The sequence below is a fragment of the Chrysemys picta genome, chromosome 12 (genome assembly GCF_011386835.1).
Source record: "Chrysemys picta bellii isolate R12L10 chromosome 12, ASM1138683v2, whole genome shotgun sequence".
Lineage (NCBI taxonomy): Eukaryota > Metazoa > Chordata > Testudines > Emydidae > Chrysemys > Chrysemys picta.
In genome coordinates, this window is record NC_088802.1 from 6137157 (window position 1) to 6148948 (window position 11792).

Genomic DNA, 11792 nt, shown 5'->3' on the forward strand with positions numbered 1-11792 from the left:
ACACTCACAGAGTTTGGTCTAACACGGAGCTGTCCACCCAGGTCCAGTTCTTCTCTGCAGATGTAACACTGAGCCCGAGCCAGACATGATATTTACCCTGTGTGACGTTCTGTATGAACTCCTGTGGGGTGAAGACAAAGGGTGAGTACAACCTGCTAGAGCTCTAGGATTCTTTGCTTCAGCCAGCAAACTTGACAGACTGTTCTCAAAACAGGCACTTGAGTATTTAGGACTTGTCTACACTAGAATTTCTTTTGTTCTTATAAAGTCCCAGCATTTCTACCATCTGTGTAGCAGCACCAGTGGGAGCGCTCATGTAAACGGGGCTCAGGGCTAGATGACACAGGGTGGGAATGCCAAGTGTCTAGGGGAATTAGGAGCATAAGCAACAGTGACAGTCACTTGTCACCCCATTGACAGGGACTTATGCTCCTAACTCCCTTTTGAGCTTCTGAAAATCACACCCAGAGCGGTTAATATACCTCTGCCTCCCGCCATGCTGTTCCCGTGCTTGGATGCTGATGGGGAAGGGGCATCCATCAGCATGAGGCAGGAGGAGGAATAAGCAGAGGCAGTGGGGACAGACGGGGTCGGGGCTCTCCGGGCTCTCCCATCCCCCTGTTGATGGGGAACAAAGCATGTGGGAGCTACGCCAGCTGTTATGCCGCATTAGCATCCTCAGGAAGAAATGTCCTTCACCTCTTCACATCTGGGACCATGTAAGCAGTGACCCCCTCCAGCAGAAGTCTTGCCCCCTCTGTTTTACTTTACCATCTCCTCCTGGTCTTGGATCACTAGCTTTCGAGAGCTCTTCACGGAGCAGTCATCACAGCTCTCCGTCCAGTTTTTGCTGTCTTTGGAAAACCAGTAACACTTTCCCGTGTGTGACAGCCAGTCCATGGGGCAGAGTTTGCAGCCGGAGCCGTCTGGAGAGAGATGTGGCGAGACACAGCAGTAATAATTGTTAGCCCCAGGGAACGTGCTTACAACAGCTCAGAGAGGGTACAAATCCCACTGAGTCAGGCACTATCGGTGATCCCATCCGGAGCCTCTCTCAATGTTTAACAATGAGACCTGGTCAGAACATTTTCCTCAAAACTGTTTTCCACTAGAAAAGCTGTTTCAACAAATGTTTTCATGAAACTGTCAATTTTGACACATTCTCACAGAAAAAGAAGTTCCAGAATAATAAGGTTTTTTATTGTGGAAAATGTTCTGTTCCGAACATTTCAAAATTTCACTTTGAATTTTATTTTATGGATTCTTATTTGTATAGGATTGGTGTTATTTTTTACATTGTTTCGTGATGTGTCATAATACGTTGAAAGATCCTGTGATTTAATTTTATAATTCATTAAGGGCAGTTGCTACTTGGTGCTGATCCAAACCAATGTTGATAAACTGCAGAGGGTTCAGAGAAGAGCCACGAGAATGATTGAAGGATTAGAAAACCTGTTGCACAGTGAGAGACTCAAAGCGCTAGAGCCATTTAGCTGAACAAAGAGAAGGTTCGGGGTGACTTAATCACAGTCTGTAATTATCTATGTGGGAAACAAATATTTCATAATGGGCTCTTTGGTCAAGCGGAGAAGTATAAGGTGATCCAATGGCTGGAAGTTGAAGCTAGACAAATTCAGATTAGAAATAAGGTGTACATTTTTACCAGTGAGGGTGATTAACCATTGGAACCATTTATTAAGGGTTGTGGTGGATTCTCCATCACTGACAATTTTTAAATCAAGATGGGATGTTTTTCGGAAAGATCTGCTCTAGGAATTATTTTGGGCAGTTCTCTGGCCTGTGTCCTACAGGAGGCCAGACTAGCTCAGTGGTTCTCAAACTTCATTGCACTGCGACCCCCTTCTGACAACAAAAATTACTACACAACCCCAGGAGGGTGGAGTGAAGCCTGAGCCCTCCCCAGCCTCACTGCCCTGAGGGTTGGGGCACAAAGCCTGAGACCCATCACCGAGGGCTGAAATCCTCAGGCTTTGGCCCCGGGCGGTGGGGTTTGGCCTTCGGCCCCAGCAAGTCTAACGCCAGCCCTGGTGACCCCATTACAATGGTGTCACGACCACTTCAGGGTTCGGACCCCCAGTTTGAGAACCGCTGGACTAGATGACGACCATGGTCCCTTCTGGCCTTGGAATCTATGAATCTATGCTTGAAACGTCTGGTCGACTTTTCTTTTCTAGATCAACGCGTCTCCGGTTTGTGCTGTAATGAAACAGTCTGGCACTTTGTGTCAAACTCTTTTCACTGCATGGCAAGGAGGAGACACTTTGATCTCAGTGTCAAACTCTTTCATTGTTTAATTATGACACAAAGTGGCACAGTTTCAACAGGAGAGATTTCCCCTACAGGACTCAATAGCCCAGGGTTGGGGGCACTCCCTTGTGAGAGCTGGGTGCAATCCCCAGGTCCAGATCAGGCAGAATTCAAGCCTGGATTTCCCACGTCTGGGCAGAGGGCTGTAGATAGTGGGTATAATAGAGACGCGCTACCAGCCAGAATCCTGCTCGGTGCAGCCCCAGCTGTCCTTGATGTTAGACGCCTACAGGGTTAAGTGGCCGCTGGGAGGGGGTGCTGAGGATCCCAGCAGTATCGAAACGTGGGACTTAGGCTCCTCAAGTGGCAGTTAATCATCTAAGTCCCTCTGTGGATCTAGCCCCAGGGTCCTCACTCAGCGTCACCCACTGTCACTATCGCTGCACCCTCGAGCGTCACCCAGAACCACACGGGCATTGTCAGCCACAGACATCAGCCAGAACTAGCGCTGCACACCCAGCCTCAGCCATACACGGCTACCTCCGCGCTGCCCCAATCTCCGCTCCTCCCGCAGGCTGGAGCAAAACCGGCATGACGCCCTCAGCCTGACAGAACAGAGCCACTTGCTTCCCAAACGCACAGGCCGTGTGACAGGCAGACGTGCTGCCGGTGTTACCAGAGAGCGTCTGAGGTCACTGCTCAGGTCTCTGTGTGAGAGGTGGGTGAAGTTGGATGCCTAGTGCTTTCTGGTACCCGTTGGAGGTGGGAGTGAAGGCCTTAGAGAGCACTGGAGTGTGTTACTGACAGTGCCGTAGCAACATGACTGTGCCTTTGGGGGGATGGCTACGGGGTACCCTGATGAAATCTGAACTATCACTAAATACGGTCTTTGGGGAGTTCATTGAACTAGTATCTTAGACCAACCTGTCCTGCTCACTAGAGCCCGGGGGGAATTCAGCACATAGTAAATTTGCCAAATAATGCATTATTTTGCACTCAAGCTATTCACAATTTTGGGTTGAATTCCACAAATCGTTTTGGCCCCAACTTTGGGTTTTTTTCTGGAAAAAGACAAAATGGTTCATTTCAGCCATATCAAAATGTGTCATTTCGAATTCTCATTTTGAAACAGTATTTCAACTTCCAGTCTGGCTTTTCTAAAAATAAATTTTAAAAGGGAAAAATACCCCTGAAAAATGTAAAAAAAAAAAAAAAAAAAAAAAAGAAGTTTTAGGTTGTCAGAATGAAACCACAATGAAGGTTTTTCATTTTTTTCAATACATTGAAAATTTTCCAAAAATAAAATAAAATATCCAGTTTTGGTTTGAACTGAACTGTATTTTTTCTCCCCCCTGCCTCCCTTAATCCTTTTTTTTGGTTCAGCCCCTGAAACGAAAAATCAATTATTTGCTCAGCTATTCCGTCACCCTGACAATTGCCCTGACTGACCACTGGAGGTCACTGTGCCCCACAATCCCCACGGAGACGTGTCTGCCATTGGTGCTAGTTGGCCGGCAAATATTGTCCAAATAAGATCACAAACGTATTTGCTTGTCTGTCTGTAGCCAGCACTTCCTCCCTTCCCCTGATGCCACCAGACTAGGAATTCAGGCACCCAATGTCTGCCCTACCTCCAGCCGCTGCTAGGACTGGGGAGGCTTGGAAAGAAATTTCCTTCCTCTGAGCCCACTTGGATGGGGCAGGTCGGATATGGCCGTGTCTCCTACTCCTGGCCAGGGCTTTCTCTGATGGCCTGGCCTCTACTGGGATCTGGTGCCAGATGCTAATATCCATGTTTCTGCTCCACCTCCATGATCCACCTCTGGCCTCCCTCCCATTGGTGGGAATGGGGAAAGATGCCCCAGGCTCATCTTCTCCTAGCCTGAGGTTGGAGGAAGGAGACTCTCTCCCAGCAGCACCACTTCTCACAGACTCATAGAAATGTCGGACTGGACGGGACCTTGAGAGGTCATAAAGCCCAGCCCCCTTCGCTGAGGCAGGACCAAGTAAACCTAAACCGTGCCTGACAGGTGTTTGTCCAAACTGATCTTAAAAACCTCCAATGACGGGGATTCCACAATCTTCCTTGGAAGCCTGTTCCAGAGCTCAGTTACCCTCAGAATTAGAAAGTTCTTCCCAATATCTAACTTGAATCTCCATTGCTGCAGATGAAGCCCGTTACTTCTCGTCCTGCCTTCAGTGGCCATGGAGAACAACTGATCCCCGTTGTCTTTATAACGGTCCTTAATGTATTTGTTATCCTTGGAGGAAATATGGCAGAAGATCCCCTTCTTGCCTCCCCCATCCACAATGCCCCCCCTCTGGCCTCACTGAGTGAGAGAAAATTTCCAGGGCCCCCCCGAGGACTGGAATGGGAGGAGGAAAGAGGCTAGCAGGCTGATCTGCCCATGGCCTGCCTCCTTCAAACAGGCCCCCCTCCGCCTGTGCGGTGCATGGAACATGCCGAGGGGCTCAGAGCCACAGCGAGATGCGGTTACCTGCTGAGGGGCTCTGGGCTGAGTGACACAGACCCTGCTTCAGGCGAGACACCAAGTCCTCCAGACTCCTGTTGCATTCTCTGCCGGGGGAGTGTCTCTGGGCGACACCACTGCTCTCAGGGACCGATGAGACTGCGCCAGTGTCCGTCTGAAGGGAGCGGCCCTGGAAAACTTCCAAGCAGCAGACAAGTGAGTGGTTGTTACTGTTATGGCTTCAGGAGCTCGGGTTGTGCACTTTAGGGGTCACTGATGTACAAGCCCACAGGGTCCCCTGGGGTCCCAGGGCTTTCCCAAGGTCCTTTGTGCTGCACAGCAGCTGCCCCTAAGGAGGGCTAATGGCCAGGGCACCTGTCCAGACCATACAGTCCTAGGGGAGCGGCTTGGACTATGGGGGTTTCCCCAGGGCCGAAGCAGGAACAAGGAACAGGGTGAGAGTGCAAGAGACAGAGGATACCTGCTTCTTGGTGACTGCCACTGGGGCTTCTGCAAGGGGGTGTTGCCAGGGAGCAGTTTATGACCAGGAACCAAGATATCTATCTACAGTATCCCCATGCACACCCTCCCTACCCATCTATCTATCCCCACGCACACCCTCCCTCCCTTATCTATCTATCCCCATCCACCCTATCTATCATCTAGTAAATAAACAAATTGCACTAGAAAATACCCTGGGATCTGCATTACCAATCTCTTCTCCACACAGGCAACTGACCTGCCAGACCCTGAAATCTGCCAGCGGCCAGCAAAGGGGTAAGGAATTGGAATGATCATCACTATTTAGGGATCTGAACAGTGAGAATGTGATGATGTGAAAAATCACCAAGGAGCATCGGTTGACCCTGGTAGGGACAGAGGTGATGGAGTGTGGCAGGAAGGAAGGAAGAGCTTTGTCCATGATGAATATTCTAATCCATTCCATGTTTTCCTTCATATTGTGATGTTGAAAGTTCTCATCCAGGGGGTGTTTGACCCAAGGACAATCACTGCCTAATGAAAGCCAGTGGGAGCCAAGCAACCTCCTTTAACCTCAACAAAAGGAGCAATTAAGACCCCTTATATGGCAGAGACAGCTGCAGACAGCGGAGGTTACCACCCACTGCAACAGGCCACGTGGCAGATCAGAGCTAAGCCAGGTGAGTGGAGAGGTTTCCTGGTTGGAAACACAGGGGCTAGGTTATTGGTTGTAGCCTGTATGTGTCGGAGGGAAGAAGCCAGGAGAAGCAGTTGTGAGCATGACCTCTGAGAGGAAGCACAGGGACAGAACTTCTTGGGCACAGCACTCAGTGGAGAGGCAGGCTTGGGGATTTCTGAGCAAGGAGACTTCCTGCTGTTTGTTTCTCCTGTGATCAGAGAAACAGGACTTTGTGCATGTTTTTTGTAAATAAACAAGATGACACTAAGAACAGACCTGACTCATACTGATTTCTCCGAATGGCAACAGCCCTGTAAGGCCATGAACAGCAGCGAACCATTCGGACCAAAGGGGCAATGATATTTGACAAAGATGACGTTTCCGCCCAACTGGATGACCTGAGTTTCAGGAACCAACTCAGACTGGACAACACTTTGCCCTGGCCATGATGATGCATCCAGTCATCTGCTGCCAAGTGGAGCAAAATTTCAAGGGAACTATGCCGGGACAGGAGAATTGGGGCTACGTCACTGAAGAGTTAGTTAGCGAACGGATTCTCCATTTCCAACATTTAGACATTTATTTTCATTCTGAATTGGAATGAAAAGTCGAAATTTTGACCTTTCCCGCAAAATGAAAACTCTAGAAAAAAAAATTCTGTTCAGAAACATTGAACCAGTTGTTTCGATAATGTCAAAAGGTTTCACTGTGATAAGGTAAAAAGGCATTTCGTTACGACAAGTCAAAACATTTTCATATCATATTCAATGTGATGTTAAATGTGTAACATTCAGAATTATAAATATATCATTAACATTTTGCTTTTTATAGACTATAAATGCAGAAACAAAATGAATCAAAATGGGAAAGTCAAAACAAAACTTTGTACCTTGTCAAAATGAAACATTTTGACCTTACTGAAACAAAATAAGTCAAAACGAAACACGTTTACCTCATCAAAACAAAACATTTTAACGTTATCGAAACTCAATGAGAAAATTTGAAGATTTGTTTGGATGTTTTTCTGGTGACAATTTTATAGACAGTGACACATTCCCCCGAAACTTTCTTTCTGATGAAACTGCATTTTCCAATGGAAAACCGTCCCGTTGAAAATTTCCCAACCAGCTGCAGTCACTAGGGACCCGTTCCAACGAATAGCAGGTCTTGAGCTACTCACCCTGAATGCCCAGTGCAATTACCGCTGTAGCCAGGATCACGTTGCCAGCCAAAGCAATCCACAGAATGGACCCGTGCCGGCGTGCAAATCCCCGGAGATCTGTGAGATGCAATATTTAGTGAAGCACTTTCTGTAGCTACTTCAGGACGTGTTAAACAAAGAGGCATATGTGCTTATCTACACTGCAAACAAACACGCAGTGCCCAATCGCAGAGTCTGAATCGATTGATTCGGGGTCATGGGGCTTGGGCTGCGGGATCAAAAACAACAGTGTAGATGCTCTGGCTGGAACTCAGGCTCTGAGACCCTCACAGGATTTCAGAGCCTGGGGTCCAGTCCAAATCTGGACGTCTACACTGCAATTTTTAGACCTGCAGCCTGAATCACTTGGTCTGGGCTCTGACACTCAGTGCCAGTGGTGTTTCTTTGCAGTGTAGACATACTCCTGACATTAAAAGGCAGTGTGCTACTGGGGCCAGTTGTAAAGCTGTCAGACAGGGATACACTAGCCTTAGGAGCTCCCCATTGATTGGCTGGCCAGAGTGTTCGGCTGTTATTTCCGGAGCAATGTGAAACTATTGAAAAAGTAGATCAGATTTGAGCAGTGATTTTAATCTTTCTGTCCCCGCTGCAGTCCTGTCCAATCAGCCCATGAGAAAAGCCGCCAGCCCCAGGAGTGATTGGGTGCTATAGACCAAATGGACATATAATGGGTCATTTGAATTGTATCTAAACATACTGTTCCTGTCTTGTGCTCAGCGTCCTGCTTGTTGGCTTAGCCCCCGCTTTCAGCGCTGGGCCACGAAGCAGAACCCTTCAACATCTGTTCAGACCCCTGGCGTGTCCTTCTCTTTGCTATGTGCTGGCGTGACTTGCGAACGCTGGTGATGTTGAACATCACTTGGTTCAGAGGTGAGATCTGTGCTGGCAAGTATGATAGGTACCCCTCGGGCTGCGCCTCCTACACAGTCATCGGGGTAAATTCGTTGTGAGGTTTTGACAGTTTCTGGTGGTGTGAACCCTGATGGAAATTCTGCTGTGGGAACAGGTGGCAGCTGCACAAAACATCCTCCCCCACCAATGCGAAGGGTTGAGTATGTGTATGTACACACACACACACACACACACACACACACACACACACACACACACACACACACACACACAATGGGCTTAGCTGGCAGGGAGAGATACACTTTAGAATTCCCTGCACCAACAGTGATGAATTTGGCCCATTGTTTGCCCTATAATTAACGCGCTCCGGATTTTCTTTGAGCCTTTGAGCTGGGAGACCTAAACAGTTTCTAAATCCAGTGACATTTCACTTGCTAGTAAAAGGGAAGAGAAACATTTCTCGTCAGCCGGTTCAGCTGTGAGCACATCTAATGGCAGCCACTGGGATAACCTCACTTTGTCCTTCTGTCCCTTCCACCCTTCTACACAACTTCCATCCATCCCCGCCCCCCGTCGGCCTCCCTAGCTAGTTTCATTTGCAGCCCCAAAGCCTGTCTCTGCTGCGCTCGCCCTGCATCACCTTGTTCTGACTTCTGATTCTCATCTCCGGCACTCCCAGAATCCAGAACGAGAAGTGAGAGCAGAACCTGGGCCTGAGTCCAAAAACTGCAGTGGGGTCACCGGGTTTACACTGGGTTCACCAACATCAGGAACTGGGCTCCTCCCTCCAAATCCAATAATCAAATGCTGCTCACTGATTCTCCCAGGGTGTTCGTGCTCTATTGCCACCCCGAACTTACCCCTTCCTTCTTTTCTCACTCCCAGCTAATGTGAATCAGCCAGAGCTCCATGGGAGTCAGTGGGCCAGATCCCCAGCGGTGGTATCACTATAAACTTACTGAAATCCCCCAGAAGATGGATAAAAGCTGCTATTACATTTTACTGCCCTGGCATGTGAGTGTAAAGGTTGTTCCCAGCTGCAAAGATTCCAGTAATATTTATACACTCATGGGGCTGTAAAGAGAAACCAAGTGTTCTGTGTTAAGCAAAGACTGGCAGATACCGGGACAAGCTTTTCCTAGGGCGCTGAGCAGCGCCTGGTAGCTAGAGAATTGTTCGCTGAACTCTGCCAGCTAAACTTTAACAAATACATGGGTGGAAAGCGGAATCCCAAAATTAGGGGGAGAATAAAATCAAATACACTTACCGTGGTGCTTAAGGGGAGAGGGTTGGCTGGTGGGGGACCCGTCTTCCAGAACGTTTATATCAGCGTAGATAATTTCCTCAGTCATGGTCCAGACAGCAAAAGAAGGCAGCACCCAGCAAGGGACGCTGTGTGGAAGGGCAGCCGCTGAGATGTACGTGCAATCCAAAGCGAGCGGTGCCTCCAAAATCAGGAAGTAGCACCTGTCAGGGGCTGGGGAATTTCCTTCCTATCTCAGCGCTGGGGTTTTCCTTCATTAGCAGGTCTCACATCCTTACCCAAGAGCAATTGACACCAGAGGCAGGGGCAGTCCAAGCACCTCTGGGGCGCTGACAGAAAGCTGTCCTGTTGGGCAGCGAGCCCCTGACATGAGAAATTCTGCCTTCAAAATGGCCGGGACAATAAAGCGTTCAACGGTTCAGTGGCGGTTTCCTGCTGGAGTCGGCCATCTTGAATCCAGACACGTGGCCCTTTCTTTCTTATCCAACTACAGAAGCAGTTTCTCCTCCCTTGGTGTTCACACCTCAACTGCTAGCAGAGCACCTCACCCTCCCTGATTGAACTAATCTCGTTATCTCCATACTGATTTATACCTGCCTCTGGAGATTTCCATTACTTGCATCTGAAGAAGTGAGGTTCTTACCCACGAAAGCTTATGCTCCCAATACTTCTGTTAGTCTCAAAGGTGCCACAGGACCCTCTGTTGCTTTTTACAGATTCAGACTAACACGGCTACCCCTCTGATACTTTCTTTCCCAAGGAGTTTGGCATGGCCAGGCCCATGCGTTGATGCTCCCACGTCTACACAACTGGTGCGGTCGATGGACGCTGGGCGTGAATCCCCCTTTCACGGGAGCGGTTGCTCTGCTGCAGCGAAGTGAACTTGAGTGTGAGTCACAGCCGTGTAGAAGCAGGTGTTAAGTCACCGGGTTCCCACAAGCAGCGGGGGCTGAGTTTTGAGGGGTCCTTCTCGCCTTTATACGCCCCCGAGGGCCCTGCAGCCGTCCCCGCTCATGTCAGCATTGTGACAGGCGACTCGATGGCCACCCAAAAACAGCGGGGGTGGAAGTTCAAGTTAAGTTTCTGTTACACCCAACCCAGCCACCGCTCTGCTGCCGCTGGGCCAAAGTGTGGCTTGGAAGTGAAGAGGCCAACGACTGGGCCCGTCCTGTGGGAAGAACAATAGTTATTTCATTTCCCCCCCGAGCCCTGGCACTTGGCGCTCCCCAGAAACGAGCCAGGCCCCTGCCTCCCAGCACTGGCCTCGTACGCTCAGCTCTGAGACACCAAGTGAGGGTCGCCCACAGGCCCAGGCAAGAGGAAGGATGAGGGTAACACTAACAGGTTCTCACGGTTGTTCAGTGTATGTGTGAAGGTCGTTGCTTATGCAGATGACAGCCCAGTGAGCTGTTAGGAAGGCTTAGAATGAGGCATGGGTGGCGACCTAGTGACAGGGTTTGGCAACCATGCCCCAGGCATAAGGGGCAGCATGGGAGATGGTATATTTGGGGCCACTCACCTCCCTGCTAACTCAGTGTCCCAAATTTACCCTGCTGTGGGAGCGGCTCATGTTCACAGCTACGGGCCTCGGCAAACCCCTTCTCTGCTCAGCTCCTGGACCTGCCCGCACCCGGGTGCTGCTGGAGACCCCTCCACAGCTCTCGAGGAGAGGGGAGTGTGGACGAAATGAGCAAGAAAAGACAAGAAGGATGGAAAGGCAGGAAGGAGAGAGAGCAAAGAAGACTCCAGACTCATTGGTGATCTGCTGTTCTGTTTCCAGCCTGCAGGGGAGCCCCAGTTTGTGACAAGCGTGCTTGGGAAGTGGGTGCCCCAGAAATGGGAGTGTCCCGGAAGAAGAAGAACTCTGGGGCGCAGCACAAGCTCCTCAATCCGTGCAGACCGCGTTCGTTCCACAGGGGTAGGTAACTCCCTGGGAAAGAAAACTACGCGCAGAACATGAATGGCGTCACCAGCTCTCCCAGTGGCAGGACCGGACTGAGGCGCACTGGCAGAAATGTGGGTGAGATGACCCAAGGCTGAGGCATCGGGGACCCTGTGCATTGGGATTGCTGGGCGTGGCAAAGCTACATTGGTATGGGAGAAGCTAGCGTGGCATCTGCCAGCTCCCTAGACTTGGCTCTACTCAGGCCCTGAGTGAATTCACTCACATGAACATTTTAAGAATAAAATGCAGATTCTTTCAGAGGCAGCACTGCCAGTCACTGGCCAACAGGAACTGTGGCATCGACAGCCCTGATTCTCTCGCTTATCAGCCAAAACTCATTCTGCTTTCCATGGGAGGAAAGGCGCTGATCCAGGACACAAGGGATCAAGGTACCCATCTCTGCCACAGGCTCTCTTTGTGCCCTTGGGTGAGACACTTAAAGTGGGCTGTTTCCCTTTAAGAACATAAGAACGACCATCTGGATCAAACCAAAGGTCCATCTGGCCCAGTATCCTGTCTTCCGACAGTGGCCAATGCCAGGTGCCCCAGAGGGAATGAACAGAACAGGTAATCAAGTGATCCATCCCCTGTCGCCCATTTCCAGCTTCTGG

General features: G+C 49.7%; 1 protein-coding gene across 1 annotated transcript in view; it reads right to left on the minus strand.

The window, feature by feature from the left end:
- The window catches only part of LOC135974920 (killer cell lectin-like receptor subfamily F member 1), a 16657-nt gene extending 5162 nt beyond the window's left edge, over window positions 1-11495 (minus strand). The window contains exons 1-5 of the mRNA XM_065564211.1: window positions 9240-11495; window positions 7079-7177; window positions 4767-4937; window positions 772-926; window positions 9-121 (exon numbers count right to left, since the gene is read on the minus strand). Of these exons, the coding sequence (XP_065420283.1) occupies window positions 9-121; window positions 772-926; window positions 4767-4937; window positions 7079-7177; window positions 9240-9324 (623 nt within the window). The 5' untranslated portion in view covers window positions 9325-11495. The remainder of the gene's footprint in view (window positions 1-8; window positions 122-771; window positions 927-4766; window positions 4938-7078; window positions 7178-9239) is intronic.
- Between the last annotated feature and the right edge of the window lie 297 nt (window positions 11496-11792).